We start from the raw sequence: 17,122 nt of genomic DNA on the forward strand, positions 1-17,122 counted from the left end.
AATAGAATAAACCATTATCAATTTGAAGCTACAATACAAGAGTACAGCCTGCATTAAGTTAAAATCATAATTAGAAGAATGATAATCATAAATTCATGACCGTTGGCACCACCTCTGGTTCAGTAGATGGTCGATGGCCAAGTACATTGTCAAGGATGTCAAAAAAAGGGGCATGTCTGCCTCCCTGCCCCACTCTTCTTGTTACTTTTCTTCACATCTTTGTACTCCTTCTTCAGTGTCTTCAGTTTGTCCCGAAGCTGATCATCCAATTGTCACTGGACTTCGGTATCAGACCAGAATCAGACTAGAAATATGTCTGAACATGGCTCATTTCTCGAACCTCCTTGGTATTTGCATAAATATTCTCACACCAGAGAAAAAAGGATAAAGGTACAAACCTCATGAGCCCTGGCTTGTCCAAAGGCCCTTGTAGCTTCACCTCACAGTTTCTTGTAACTGACAGCTGTTACTACCAAAATCACTCTGAGAATGATCGCACCAAAGAAGCAATCAACTAATGTTCAGGCGGTTTATTAACAGTGATATTGAGGGTACAGACTCGTAATCGGTTTTCACATCAGTACAATAATGATCAATAGAAACAATTATAAAACGGTAGTGGAATCACTTACACGTATTACAGCTAACTCTCAAATCATGAGGTCCTTATAATTCCCTGGAAGTCCAGATACGATGTGAGATGCACAGATGGATGATCCTTGATGCACCGATGAATAATCCGCGATGCACCAATGACTGATACCTCCGACATAATTCCAGAGGCGCTGGCTACAATAATCCGCGTTATAAATCCACGGTATGGGTCCACAGCGAAACGTGTAGAATCTAACGTTATGACGACAGCGTCCAGTCGATGCGTTGAATGATAATTCACTTAATAATATCCAGCTAGGAGTCCAGCCCGTCACAGCTTCGCCGTAACAATGTCCGTTGACATTAAAATGGAGTCTGTCTCCAATGAAGGCAAATTAATTATTTGCAGACAAAATGTCTCCCAGGCCTTATCTCCACAAACATAACAGGTCAGCAGGTAACACAGGACTGACTATAACAAGTCGCTTCAGAGCCCGAAGTGACATAACTCTCAGAGCAGAGGTGTTGGGTACTCTGCCTACTGCAGAATTTCTCCGGCCTTTATTTCCATTCACCCCTTTCTAGCTCATTCTGTAACTCTCTCCAACCTAGGGCCACATACCTGAACATACTCGCAAGTCCTAGTTCCAGGAAACCTGGATGACTCACTGCCTAACTATGTGCAAAACATCATTGCCAAGAATAACTACCAATCACATTGGGCTACAGGGACAGTGCCTCACTCAGCCAAATATGTAAGCACTTCCTAGAACATTCTGGATTGAGTGAAATACAATTGTACCTTTCTAAACTGAATGAGTATAATGTATTTCCTGTTACATGCATGTACTGTAGCTACATTGTATACCACCTAGAAAATTCTCCACTGATCCGGTCAGCCTGTATGTACTATATATATCTATACCACATAGAATGCTCTCCATTAATCTGGTCAACCTGTGTACATACACATTAAAACAACCATGCATACAGTACATCATACAGGTATATAACTACTAATGTGTACATTTGTGACACAGCATCTGAATTCTATAGCAGAAAAATGTTGTCTTACATTTGATGCAATATTTGGTACCCTGGGGTACCAAATGAAAATTCACAATTTTGTTGAATTATTTTTTTTTTCAGCGCTGTACCCTGGCTTACCAAAAAATGTGTCAAAATATTTTTTTAGTATTATTATGCACAAAAATGTTTTCTTATTTGTGATTATGCAACAATTAATGCATGCAACTAATGATTATTTTCTGCTCTGTTATAATCTTAACTGTTTGATATTATTGTGCATATTATTGTTAGTACTGAATGGAGATGACTTCAATTTGTGAGAGACCTTGAGCTAATAATGTTAGTATTACTCCATCTGCTCTCTCCTTGTTCTTGCGCTGGGTTTCTGCGCTTGCACTTGCAGTGTTGTCACCACCTTGGGCCATTAAAAAAGCATCAAGAATTTCTGCGATCTTATCCTCGTCAAGCTTACCTACCACCCTTTCCCTGGCATTCTCTAGTTTACCTCTTCTATTGAGTTTCTTGTGTTTTTTGTGAGATTTGAGTAGGTCCTTGTATCCGCTGCTGGCACGGCCATCACTGCACGCAGACGCCATGACTATGGCTGTTGCATTGGCGTAATGCTAGCATTCGTGCTTAAAATTACTTAGCGCAGTGTACGTGTAATAATCAATTGCAGACGAAGTTGCCAGTCTAATGCCCCGTAAATTAATGAATACAAAATGAAACTAGAACCGGAATTTGTCAACACTGACAAATTAGGTGATCCGATCTCTTCGAAAATCAATGATTTGAGTCCTGATCCAAATATTCATGGCCATACAGGTTTCATCTGTGTTGACGGGACATTGGCCGTGTGATGTTTGGATTCTCATTTAGAAAAAGGAGTGAGACCTGCCATCTTTGGTACCGAATTCCGTATACACTAACGGAAATACAGAATGAAGTATATTTGACCTTTGACCTCACTTTACACACCCAAGATGGCGTCTAAGCAAAAAGTACCGTACAAAAGTGATGATTTTATGAAATGATTCTTGTAACATGGTCTTTGCGTGTGCAAAATATGGGAAAGATAGGACATATTCACCAAGATACAGGATGAAACATTTATGACCTTTGACCCTAATTTACATACCCAAGATGGTGTCCGATCAAGTAGTTGTTATTTTATGATATAATGTACGTGACATGTACTAAACATGTGCAAAATATGGGATTGATAGCCATTGTTGTTGTTCATCTATTGCACAGAAAGTAGTAGAAAGAAAGAAAAATAAAGAAAAACTATGTTATTTTATAGAAATTTGAAGGAGAAGCATAAAAAAATCAGGAAAAGATAAAGTAAGGAAAGGGAGATTAAGATTAACTAAAGAAAAAGAAGGAAAAAAGTGTTTAAAAAAATTTTAAAAAAATATTGGCAGGGTTGAGCCTCGAACCAGGGACCTTAGGATTACGAGTCGGATGCGCTACGCAATGACCTATTTCATTCTCCATAGGCCCTGTGTATTAAGCAAAATGACACTGCATCGAAGCCTCGTGCCATTTTCAACCAAGTTTTTCGACGTGATGCCGACATCGTATGAAAAAATGGAGGGCACATTAACGATAGCCCAAAGTCTCAGCTACAACATACTAAAATCTGGGAGATATTCATCGAAGTGTAAGTGAGCTAGTGCTCGAAAAAGAGAGTCATGTCAATTTTCACTGCCAGAAAAACTGCTCTCCCATAGAGATAACACGTAAACTGGTCAAATTTGACAAGGATACTTTCAATCCATTTTTACGAGGTGATGCCGTCATCCAATCAAAATGTTGTAATATATTAATGAAAGATCATTTAATAAGCTACAACATACTGAAATCTGGGTGTAAATTGGCAAAGGATAAGTGAGATACGCTCGAGTGAACTTGAAATTTGATGACGTCATTTTGAAAATTTACTTTTTTTAATTTATTAAGAAATTTGATATCTTTTGAACATTTTTCCAGCATCGTCAACCCATGGAATGACATGTACAACTCATCAGCTTTCAAAATATGTAAAGAAAATGGGGGGTCATTGTCCATCCTGGCGAGTAAATTCGGATTTAAAATTGGCGTTTTTTTTGCATTGTTGCACTGTATATCGCCATTGACGCGTGCGCGGAATTTCAACTTTGACGGGCCCGTATGACGTCATTTAGAGTCGGATTGACTTGAAACTTGGTAGAAATATTCCTTGACATTTCAGGCATCTGATCTGTGTAAAAAAAGTGGAAATTTCTATTGCATATTAGCTGTACGTGCGTATATGCGCGCGCGCGTACGCGTCCGTCCAATTTTTTCAATTTTTCAAAAAATGCTCCAAATGGTCTGAAACGTGTGCAAAAAAATTTGAGCTCGATTTGAGCATACAAATATTTCAACGCGCACGTACGCGCACGTTTCAAGAGAAAATGTGAATTTTGAGAACATGAGTAGAATGCGCATCAGTTGAAATATATGTGACGTAAATTTCATTGAAAAACTTTATTCCATTAATGAGATATGATTGAGAATGTGTTTTCATATAATGACGTCATAGTGACGTCACGATCGACCAATCACAATGATACATTAGATTTGTCGTCTTTGGGACATGATACATATATGGTATGAGTTTGAAGTTGATACTCTGAGTACTTTTTGAGTACGTAGATACACAACTTTTGTCCAGAAATAAAGAAAGAAGAAGAAGAAGAAGAAGAAGAACAAAGAATCCGTACAGATACAGAAGGTGATCCGAGAGGATACTCGGATCACCTAATAAGAAAATCATTTAAATGAAATATTTTTAATGATAACATTAGAAATCCACATAAATATTTTATTAATCTAAGAAATAAATTCCAATTATTTAATTTGAACCTTTTTCTTTCGCATTTCATCTCTTATTATCGGCCATTCGCGCACGCGTAGAAGATTATAAAGATGGCAGCTCCCATGATCAAATTTTGAAGAAATACAGTTGATTTTGGGGTGAATTTTCTGGGCTTTCGGTGATTTTTTTTTTTTTTTTAAATAAAAGTTACGGTAGATGATGTTTACAAAATGGTGTGGTGCTAGAAATTACTTCGAAAAACACCTATGGTGCTAGTTCATTGCGACAACTTTGCCGTATCTGAATGCGGAATCGGCGTATCTGAATTCGGATACGCATTATAAATAATGGGCATGAGATGGCGCTATACAACGCGGTACACCGGGTTACAACGGTACCCCGGTGTACGGCGTGCCGAGTCATTTTACGTTCTGCAAATCTAGTAGTAAATCTGTACAAAACAACCTCTCAGGCAACATTTACTGTAGTGGAAGCAATTCATGTTGGTTGATATGTCGAGAACTTGTTTTTAAATTTTATAGAAAACTTAATTGGTACATAACTAAAGTTATAATTGAAGTCATGAAACGTAAGAAAGGCATGATTAATGTCTAATATTGTACAAAATGAACAATTAGAGTGATGTCTTGCCTGCAATAGCAATTTGTGTTCATAGTGTGTTTCAATGTAAGTTCATTGATTCCACCCTAACTTTATCTAATGCACCATTTTTGGACGACTTATTTTACCTGCCAGCAATCTAGCTTTATGGTAGTACAATAGGCCTGGACATTCAGGCTTGCACCTTTCATAAATATTGATACGCCTGCCATTATGTTGAATTACTAGGGCAGTACTTACATTAGCTGTGTTCAGAAGGAGGCAGTTTTGGTCGGAGTAACTTCGGAGGATAGGTCGGAGTAGTGCCCGTCTGAACAAGGTCGTGGTATCTTCCTCCGATCAGAGGAACTTACCACGACCTCTTCCTCCGAAGGAGATACTCCCAGTTTTCTCAGGAGTATCTCGCTACCATGACTAGCCGGTCGGAGTAAATTCCCCGTGCGGACAAGCCCTCGGAGTATCTATGAACTTACATGCCGTACGTCCTAGGTAAAACTTCCCGGGTCAAATCGCAATGTTGACATTGTGCGACTACACGTGTGCGTGTAGTGCAATTCTAACCTAGTAGTCGATCGCGACGAAGAAGCTAGCGCTCATGCAGAAATTTTCGTCATCAAGAATGGAGAAGACAAATGCCATTGGTAAAAAAACAATCGCATGTTCGACGAGGGCGGCACTACCACTTCCCAAAGTTACACCGACCCTCGTACATAAATTGGTCGGAGTTTCTTCCCATGACCGTCGTGTGGACGCAAGGGTCATGGTAAGATATGCATTAATATAAATTTTAATTGCCGTGCCATAAATGTTTACTCCGACTAGAAATATGTCTGAACATGGCTAGTTTCAGCAACGGCAGTACCAAATGTTAAGTATTTGTAACTTTTGAACAGATTGCGTGATTTTCTTCAAATTTCTCTGATATGTGCTACTAATATTTCTGCATTTACTCAAGCCATATATTAAAGCTCTGTACTTAAATGTCAACCTCATGTGGTACAAAAGATATGCCAAGCCATGCACAAGTGACATTTTTTGAAAGATGGTCAATGTCACTACATTGAATGTTAAAAAAAAGAGCAAAGTTCAGTTTATATTTTACAATTACAGGTTTGTTATTATGCATGAGTGAATATACCCTGTAAAATGGGGAAAATGACGCTTGATATCAATCAAGTGAGAGGATTGTTGTTGTTTTTGCTATGTGATGAAGAGTAGTTATTAGTTATTAAGGATTTATTATCACTCCCCCCCCCTTTTTTTTTTGTTAGATTTACAAAATTGGCTAGCAGTATTTCTCTTGCCAGGACACAATCACTCCAGAAACTTAATGTATAGATGCAGGAGCCTTCTGTCTAGAGGAGGAAGTACCTGCAACAATTTGTATCTAACTCGTATGAATAATGTGAATATGTTACCTTTTTGAAGTGCACTCTTATCTCGGATTGTCTGAATAATTTTATGAATTATGAATGGTAATGTAATGTGTGTTTATTCTTTTCTATGTGACATCAAAATAGGAAAAGGGTGCACAGTTTTCTTCTTTGTAATTTGCTATCAACATTACTGTTTACGGTAGGCTATGTGAGTGACATTAGCAACCACAAAATAAGTCATAATGCCTTATGTAATGTATGAAAACGGAGATAATTTGGTTTTAGAAATCTGCCATGATTATTATGAAAATATATACCAATAACTTCCATAGGTATATATGAACTATAATAAATAGCAGTTAGTCTTACATTTTGCATGTACACCTGCCTACTGTTTGCATTTGATTGGAACATTCCATATCTTAGGAAAGAAAAAGTTCCATTGAACCTTATGTTCCTATTTTGTTAACACTCTGCTGATATTGATGTATGGGAGATGGGTGAAAATACCTATGTTTTTCCTTTTCTATTCACCAGTTGTTACCGTTTACTGTTTTTTTAGGGTTGGCAGGTATGAAATTGTAATTACACAGAAGTAGCAGTTTACAATACCACTCTCTTTATTTTGAGTCTAAATTTATGAACTACTGTATGATGAGCTGGGATGAACCATATGGGCAAGCTCAAAGCATAACTGAGTAGGGAAGTGAGTGGGGCACTGTTTTCATTATAATGCTCTGTAGCCTTGCGATGGCAGCTTTTTTAAGTAGGAATTATCTATCGCAAGTTTTTGGCATGTCATAAAATTCAAATAAGCTGCATGGACAACGCGATAGCAAGCGTCGACGGGGACAACTTCATCAGGAGTTTATCAAAACATTCTGCAGACAGCAAGCATTTGGCAATGATTCCATTGCTTGATGGAACTGTCAAAGACTGCTGAGACGCTAACATGTTCAACATAAAGAATGTGGATGGTGACTGGGTCACCATTTTCCTGTGACATGCCATCCAGTTTTTGAAGCGGCAACTGATATCAGTGACTACCTACCACAACTGGATGGAAGTTTTCAACAACTTTTCTTCAGACAGCAGTATGTGATAACAACTTAATCACAAGATGGAACTGCTGTTGACTGCAGATGAGCTACATGAATGTGTATTGTAACAAATTTGTGTATTTTAACAAAGTTGTGACTGTGTGACCATGCATCTTCAACATGCATGCAGCTCTTGCAGCAATTATGTTCAACTCATCGATGGATGTCTCCTGGAGACAGCAATACATGAGCAACGACTCCACATTTTGATGAAAGTGCCATGGACTGCAGACATGCCAAATGCTCAACGATGGACATAGTGAGTGGTGACTGGGTCACTACCTTTCTTCAACACGTCATCCAGATTCAACAGCGTGCTGCAGTTTGTAGTATCATCTGCATTACCACTCCATGGATATGCTGCACTTCCAACACATCCCTTATCAGTATTGACATGGTCATAATTTCTGCAGCAATTTCATCCCCATGGGATATTCATTTTGGCTGTGGACATGCAAGCAATTCAACAGCACATCCACAACATTGTTTTCTACAACTCCATGGTGTGTCTCATGTGGCTGGACTGTTGTGGCAACCAACTTGTGACTGGGTCACAATTACTCTTCAAGGACAACATCACATCTCCTTTGTGTGCTAGAGCTTGATAGCAATATCTAGCATCCTCTCGTGTCAGCCAAGTGAGTTTTCCATGTGAATTCAAGGATAATCCACCAGTTCTTCAATACCACCAATCATGCTGCTAGAGCAAACTTTTATCTTAGTGATCAAGAGTGTCAGCTGTGCTTATAATGGACTCGGCACTTAGTAAGAAATGGATATGCAATGATTTAATTTTGTACTGAAAAGCAGAGCTTCGTATTGAGACAGTGCTTCACTGTGGTTTCTGATAATATCACTTATATCATAAAAATGATATCTTTGCCAGTTTTATTAGATGTGGTATTTAAGAAGAATTATGATCAAAGTCAAGCAGATGATTACTTAAACCCAATGGCATCACATTCTCTCATTTTTATTCTTTTCCCTTACTTCATTTTTTTTTTTCCTGGGTAGTTGAAGAAAACTAAATGTCTCAAGAGTCCAAGCAGAATTTTATACAAAAATAATCTGAGCTTGTTAGAGACGTGTGTAAAAAATTGTACAACTGAAGTTTTATGTCATGGTGTATTTTAAGGTAATCTTTGAATAATTTTTATTGAAAAAGAAAATGAATTGAAGAGTTTTCTTTTACTGTGTCCTGCAAGATGTAAAATGAAATATGAGATAGTTAGATTTTAGTGTTTTCCCTCTCTGTTGTATTTTTTGTTTTGTTTTGTTTTGTTTTGTTATGTTTTTGTTTTTGTTTTTGTTTTGGTTTTTTTTTTGCAATGAAGTATGATTTGTCACTCATGCATGGATTGCTCTTAGGAACAATAAAGGAATCGAAGAGTGTCTTTCAAGATGTGAAATGAAATACTATACAGTAAAGTCCCCCCCCCCCCCCCTCAGTTGCTTTTTTTCAGTGAAATATTTCACTCATGCATAGAATGTTAGACACATGTATAAAGACTGTAACGAACAAGTTATCATGATTTCAATCAGTAACCTTTTTAAGACTTTTATACTATTGATTATTGACTGGGTGATTAAGTTGATTGAATACTGGTATCTGGCCCTGATGTGAATGGATGTAATCATGCTTTACACAAATTTGTCTTGTATTAAGTGGAAGTATCACATGTAAATATCGCCTGTTTTGAAAGCCAGTTATGCTGATAAAATTTCTATTCCATGCTATATTGTATGGTATATGCATTTCATGTGTTATGTGAAGAATGAATAAAATGATATAAAAAAGAAGTGGCACTGCAGGATTGGGAAGAATTATATTTCTAACTGATATTTTCTGCTCATTCTCTATGCATTGCCATAGGTTGCTGATTCCAGCAGCAGTGTCGGCATCCAGTGGGCCGGTACGGCACTACTACCCACAAGCTCCAAAGAGAGACCTATTCAAGGAGAACTATGAACGTTACAGGCAGCGGCCACAAGAGGGCGACCTTACGGAGGAGAATGAAGAGTTCCTCTACAAGTGGAGCAGCCTCAAGAACATGGCAGGCCCCAGTCCCCTGAAGCATGCCCCCTGGCCCAGGGGTGAGTGGACACCCGAGTCCAAGAGAACCGGTGTGGTGGCGGTAAAGCTGGGCATGCAACCCCTCTGGACAAAGGCAGGTGCCATGGTACCTACCACTCTCCTGCAGGTCAGTGAAATCATTTTGTCTCCCTCCCAATCTCTCTGTCTGTCTCTCCACCTCACACACATTCACACACATGCACACACTTTCCCTTTTACAGCTGTAAACCATAGGTGTTATGAATTATTTTTATTCTCGTCGAATCTATATTCATGTTGAGAGAATCTGACTTCATTTAGCTCCAATTAAGTCCCACCGTAATTAAAGAATTGAAAAAGTCCCAAGTTTCTGTATGATTTAAGTATTTTAATGGAAATGGATATCAGTAACAGTATTACTATCATGAGTTTGAAATAAAAAAAGAGGGAAATCATATTTTCAACATGTTTATCCTGAAGTGAGTTTGTCTATTTTTGTCACATGCTTCAAAATATATCCTTCCCTATGAACTTAAAAGGAATTAAACTTGTGATATCTTAATGATAGTTTTCCAAACGAAGCTTTACTTACTCCTGTGGAGCTTTATTAATTCTTATTCTTTGTACATGTTTGTATTTTATTATGCTTTTTTTATTGTTTGGAGGTTTTTGTCAAAAGTAACAATGATAAATGCCCCGTTTGCATTGTCATTTAAGGTAAAAGATATGTTTTCCTGCATTGCTCAGACCTGTAAAAAGACAATATGTGACCCCCTACAACAAAAGGATCTTAAAGTTGGGGAGGACACTTTTCTGAAACTGGCGTGACATTATTCCCTTACTCTTCTACTTCAAATTCATATATAGTACAACTCATAAAAGTACTCCGTTGCGGAGATATCGATGAGTTTGTTAGTGCATGTCAAGTAGCTGAGGAAATTAGAGTTTCAAGAAAAATGCCTTCAAAGTTTTCCTTCCGATGCTATTATGATCAAGGGGAAGCAAGACAGTTTTCACCGCTTGACAATGGAAGGCATGCTCCTAGCGACCTCCGCGATGTTCATTCAAGCTTAGTGCCAGCAGTCTACGCACGACCAATCAGTAGTCAGGATGCCTCGCACTGACCAATAAGATCACTCCCTTGTTGCTAGGGGCGGAGTCTAGCTGCGGCGCTAAATCCAAATCTTCGGACACGTTTCTTTTCAGCTGAAAGTCAGAAAATCTTGGCCCAGAAAAACGCTGATTTCTTGCCTTTCCTTTGATTGTTTTGGCCAATTTTGATTATGTGACTTCAAACTCGATTTTCTCGGCTCAGCCGTCAGCAAGTTTAGGATCCTTTTGTTTTAGGGGGGCCACATCCCATGTTGAGGAAAGTGGCATAGTACATCATGATATGGGGGGGGGGGGATGTAAGAGGGTATCATGAATTAATCAAGTGTTTGTTGCAATCCCCAGAGCAATTAACTTTCAATTTACATCCGCCCTTTTACCTTAAATTGAACCAACATTGTGTGACCAAATTAAATGATCTAAAAAATGCATCTGAGTTGATCAGAAAATGCATAATTCATAAGCAGTTCATAGTGACCGGTGAATAGTAATGAGATTTAGGACCATTCTTAAATCACTGACTTCTGCAGGTCCTAGAGTGTAACGTGGTGGACTTCATACCAAAAGGTCTGGCAGATACTGAGAAACATGCCTTGATGATCGTAGCAGCCAAGAATGCATCTCCTTATTATGTAAGTATATTTCTTATCCGATGATTAGTGTACTGCTGATGATGTCAAAAGCAGTAACACCAAGAATGGGAGTAATTAAGAAGAAGATGATAATGGTGATTATTACTATGGTCGTATCTATTCTTTTTTTTCAAGTGAACTTTTTTTGTGCAAGACTTAGAACACAGAATTTAAGTTACCATCACAGATATATACAAGAGTTGTCCAGAGGTAATTGTCAGGAATCTAACTCAAATAATATGTTGTATATGCTGAACATGAACGCATTTCTATGTATATTTTTAGATCTGATGAAATAATTGCTATATTTTTTTCTCCTCTTTTTTTTTTCTACATGTGATCTTACAGAAAGACGAGGAGTACGCTGAGCAGTTCAAGAGGGCCAGACTGCCAATCAAAGAACACGTCACTGGATTCCAGGTCACAGACGATGCCGCTCTCCAACCAGGTCTCAACTTTCATTCATATGTGTGATATTTTCTTAAACGTATGTAATGTACAATTGTATATCTAATGTTGCATGCTATTGCAGTGTCTGTCTCTCACTGGTAGTAAATGCAGAGTTTCTAAGTAGTGTTTGTTTCATTATATCCTCAGGAACTCCATTACTTGCTGGACATTTCAGACCAGGAATGTATGTGGACATTGCAGCCAAGACGTGAGTAGAAATATTCTTGTCGGTGCAGTGAATTTTACCAAGTCCTTGAACGAAAAAAGAACTCTCTACACCAGTAAAGCTTCCAAAGTTTATGAAAATGTTGTCGTGACATATTACAGTAGAAAGCTCTTCAAACTTTTCGGGAACTTGTAGATTGTCCAAGATTAAAGGCACTGTTTAGCATTGGGCACAAGTGACTTTCAAAAAATGTTTGAGTTATCACATTTGATGCATATGTATAGTTCAGTTGTATCTCAAAACATCCTACCCTATAAAGATTTGGCTATAAAGACACAAATATATGGAGATATTAATTTTCTCAATATGCCATAACTGTAGAAGGTTTATTTTAGGTACAATGTTGATAAAACTATTATTCACAGTTTGTTTAACAATATTTACCATTGATTGTACTGATTAACAATTGTACATTAGCTGTGTCTATCCGTAACTCATATTTTGAACCACTGAAGCTGGGTGATCTTCTTTTTTCATCTGATAATGGTAAATAGTGACTTTAATGCTATCTCTTAAATTCCTAATCAGTACAGCTAAGTCCAGCTAAGCACAAGAGCAGCATTTTGAAAGAGTTGTTAGGATACAGTGACAACCATTTGAAAGTAAACATATGATATGCAGGCTCCTGTAACTAGTCATTGTGCCTTGTTACCTGCTTGTTTATGCCATATAAGCATATTCCTGAGTAGATGTCGGGACCCTCAATTGGACATTGGATTTAGATGTTAAATGACAATGTGTAAGTAGGCTCAATTAATTACATTATTCAGTATCATTTGTAGCAGGTAGAGTTTATTGTTGATGTGAATTGTTCCCTTCTCTCTTCTAGGATTGACAAGGGTTTCCAGGGTGTAATGAAGAGATGGGGGATGAAGGGGCAGCCTGCCTCCCATGGGGCTACCAAAACTCACCGCAAGATGGGTGCTTCAGGAGGAGGAGGGGTAGGTCGAATCCTGTTCCGTCATAGTCTCTAAATCCTGTCCTCTTTCTCTACTGCAATCCGTTCATATCCATCTTCATAAAGACATTATTCTTGAAATGGCATTTTTTTGTAGGCTAGGTTTCTAATCAAACCAGCCCTCATATGTCCTCTGGCAAAGGATCAGAGTGATGTCGATTACGTAAGGTTAAAAAATTACCTAAAATAAATTGTATTTAGTGTTTTTATTACAGTTTACAGTTTAGTCAAACACTTTGAATTCAAGATTTCTTTTTGTTGCTGATGTAACATATTTGTGTAATACAATTCCTTTATTAGGATCCTGGAAGAATATGGCCTGGGAAGAAGATGCCTGGATTCATGGGCAACAGACTGAGATGGACAATGGGTCTGAAGGTAAAGACTATCAGTAGTTAATCTAACTTCTTGTGAGATGGTGTGTAGCGAATTAGATGTCAGGACCTACATGTAACAAACTTGTGAATGTGAGATTCAATGCATGAATGTCATGAAAGAGTTTGTAGAGATTTCTTCAGCACAGAGCTTTTAATGATTTTGAACATAAATTGTCATTGAATGACCTTTTGGTGTATTTTTTTTTTTCGGAATGTGTGAGGTCGAGTTTCTATCCATTTTGCATGCATTTGGCAGTGAATTCTTTGATGTGTAACTGATAAGAAGGTAGGACACTTCACCAATGTGTTTACAGAGTTGTTTTGTTTTGCCTCATTTCAATCATGCACAAATGTCAGTACTTGTGTGAATCATGACTGTAAGTAACAAGTGGTCAGGATATGTCTAAAATGTGCATTTCTAATCTTCCAAAGGTGGCGTTCAATTATTATTTTGAGTCCAGTGGCACAGAAGCCATGTGAAGCTGAACGTGAAGCAATAGTTCCTTTTGTATGCATGTACATTCAATGGATCTTCATATTATTTGACTCTATGTGACTGCATATCTCTCTTTGTTGTGAGTGATGTTATGTCCAGAGCAGCCAACCATTCCAAAATATTATTATTTGTTACAAAAAATCAAAGGAAAGACAAAAATGTGAAAACGCCCTCAAAAGTACGTATTGTCTGAGAAAAAAAAAATAATGATGAAGGGTAAAATGACAAAGACACATCGTGTTACTTGGTATGTCATGTCTCAGACCCATATCTCTTTGTCTTCATTCAGATTCTGAGGGTTAACACCAAGCACAATGTCCTGTACGTGAATGGAAGCATCCATGGACGAGTGTCTGGCTTTGTGAAAGTGAAGGACTCTCTGATCCACCCCCTGTCTGCCGCCCCGCCTTTCCCTACCTACTACCCGGACGAGGAGGTAGGGGAGGACATGTTTGATGACAGCATCCACAATTTCACGGACCCGAGCATAGAGTACGAGGTCGACCAGGAGGAAGAGACGTGAGACGAGGAACACTGAAAACAGGACAGTTGGAAATGGAATGTGACTGACATAGATAGGAAACACATTAATGAGCTTCCAGATTGCCATAGACTGGAGAGATGTGTGTAGGGGTAGTGATGTCATCTGTGGTTCTTAAAGTTTGAGATCAGACAGACATGCTGCTGCCATGAATGGAGTGAGTGATTAACCCGTTGAAGACTAGTCCCATGTATACTCGGGAAGCAGTCTGTGGGAAATGCAAAAGCAGCTCGTCCTTAACGGGTTGTCCTTAATGGGTTAACAAAGAAAGTATGGTCAGTTGTGGACATGTTGTCTGGTGTCATTGTGCTTCAGTGTCCATGCAATGGGTCTGCCTCTTCCAGTGAGGAGATACAATAGCACCATAGAGCCATTGGATAGCAAATCCTACCTCTTGTGGAATTGTCACACTAACCAACAGAGGCCCTGTCAAGAAGATGAGCATTTGTATTATAATTGTGATTATTTTTTTTTTTTTTTGTGGGAAAGAAAATCCTATGTGATACAACTAACTTTTGTTTATGCATTCTTCATGGGAAGAAAAATCAAAACCGAAACTACCCAAGTAAGATAGAATCAACATCGGATGGAAAGTGTTTTAACCTGTTGAGGACGAGTCCCAGGTGTACTCGGGCAGGTGTCTTTGGGATGTAGCAAAATCAGTCCATCCTCAATGGGTTATCTCTGTATACTGACAATGTTGAACCCCAGTAATTTTGCTACCATGATTTATATGAAGGGAGATGGTGTATAATTTGCTGTGAATGGTCAAATTTGCATTGTTCCATACCTTGCTGATTGTGCACTCCAGGGAAACTAAAAATGAAAACCCACTCAAATCCTATGAATGTTACGACCTGTAAAGTGGAGTAGGAATATAAGACTACCTGTAGATATTTGTAGGACTTTGTTGCTGTATTGTCAGTTTGCCATCGTGCCATGCAAATCACCTCCTACAAAGCATGTTTAGAAGATTTTGTCATCACTGGTCTAGGAGTGGATTTCATGTCTTCTTTTGCAAGAGTATATGTGAAACTTTGCATTTGACATTTTCCTTCTGATCTTAGGTTTGCTCTTTAACCTTACAATCTCCATGTTTTGGACCTCACTATGACAACCGTTTGTACACCATCCACTCGCAAAGAATGGCTTCATCATACTATATTGATATACTTCCAATGTGATAAAAAATATGACGCAATAAATGCACCAAATTTACTACAAAATGCATTTGTAATCGCTTATTTGCATGATGACTTTAATTACATGTGGTCATTTCTGAAGTATGCTGGATATTACACAGATGGATTGCATAACACTGTTAACACTGGCACTCCAATCAAACACTCTAGAGAAAGACAAGTGGGCTTTTTTTACAATGAAATATTAGAGTATTATAGCAGCATGCTCAACCAGACTTTCAGTCAACCATTTCAAAGCATCTGATATTCATTTGAAAGATTGCATAAAATGATTATTGTAAATCTCATAGGAATAGACATACCCAGCTCATTTTCTGCACTGTATATACTTTCAAAATTTATACGAACAGGCCAAAATCTCTGCTGTGGCAGCTGACATTCTACATACAATTTTACTTGCAATTCATCGCAGAGTTATGTATATTTGACTTTAGGTAAATAGAACATTTTTGAAGTCATTAGCTATAAGGAAATAGCCCCCTTCTGAAACTTTCAGCTTGAATGATATAAAAAAGCAGCATATAAGCAGATGCAACAGAACTCTGATTAGAGTGAATGAGACATTCTGAGACAATCAATGAGATAGTGATTGCATAGTTGAATATCTGAAGCTCATTTTCCTAGATATCTAGAGATCATCCTGAGTAGATGAAATTGTAATCATAATGTCACTTCATAAATTTCACTTATAGTCTATGTTGGATGTCACTAATGTTATACTGAACTGCAAGACGCACTTCCCTTGAAAACCCCCTCATGACTGAAAATGACTCAAAATAATTGTGTGAAAAAAAAGGGTTCAAAATAATGATAATACATTTGGACACCAGTTTTGCCCATTTTATAATGTGTTACATGATTACTCACATTAAAGTTTTTATCATCGCCCCCCTACCTGTAGTAATGACAATAGCTAGCTTTTGATGAAAAGGCTCCTCATGTAAATTTGATGACACATCAAATATTTTCAAACTCTTCATGCATATATTTTGTTATCATTTACTTGACATTCTCAAATATTTACTACAAACCAAACAGATGATCCTAGGTTACATTCTAAAATAAAACACAGAGGTGGCAAGATATTGCACATAAAATTGCTCTTAACTGCTACGTTTCTCCGGCTTTGGCACTTGCAATGAAGAAGAGAGAAAGATGTGATAACTCTTCACCTGTAATAATGACACAGTTTTTAAAACATCTACGAACCATGGAAGGAAAATAGGGAGTGCATATGAAAGCTTTCATATGCTAACTTCTAAATCAAATGCAAACTCTAACATTATGAAGTCATTCTTGCGTAAAGGCACACAATGAATGACATGTAGACCTATATGTAAAGCTTCAGCTCAGGTAAACTGCATGTAGCCACAAAATTACCAATAGGCTAGAGTATTGTTTGTAATTCTTCAGTGGTATGCCTTTGCCTTCCTAACCTCCTTTCTCTCAAACACATTGATTTTAAAAAAAATCATACAAAATGTGCTATGAAAATGATTGTTTCAACATGAGATC

General features: G+C 37.9%; 1 protein-coding gene across 1 annotated transcript in view; it reads left to right on the forward strand.

Annotated features, from left to right (window-relative positions):
- Positions 1–14,430, forward strand: part of LOC139744939 (large ribosomal subunit protein uL3m-like) — a 68,173-nt gene extending 53,743 nt beyond the window's left edge. The window contains exons 2-8 of the mRNA XM_071655352.1: positions 9,436–9,763; positions 11,256–11,357; positions 11,706–11,805; positions 11,955–12,015; positions 12,863–12,974; positions 13,292–13,369; positions 14,154–14,430. Coding sequence (XP_071511453.1) covers positions 9,436–9,763; positions 11,256–11,357; positions 11,706–11,805; positions 11,955–12,015; positions 12,863–12,974; positions 13,292–13,369; positions 14,154–14,387 — 1,015 coding nt within the window. The 3' untranslated portion in view covers positions 14,388–14,430. The remainder of the gene's footprint in view (positions 1–9,435; positions 9,764–11,255; positions 11,358–11,705; positions 11,806–11,954; positions 12,016–12,862; positions 12,975–13,291; positions 13,370–14,153) is intronic.
- Positions 14,431–17,122: the final 2,692 nt, after the last annotated feature.

The sequence above is a fragment of the Diadema antillarum genome, unplaced genomic scaffold (genome assembly GCF_040938485.1).
Source record: "Diadema antillarum isolate AM-2024a unplaced genomic scaffold, OU_Dant_1.0 seq00001221_RagTag, whole genome shotgun sequence".
Lineage (NCBI taxonomy): Eukaryota > Metazoa > Echinodermata > Echinoidea > Diadematoida > Diadematidae > Diadema > Diadema antillarum.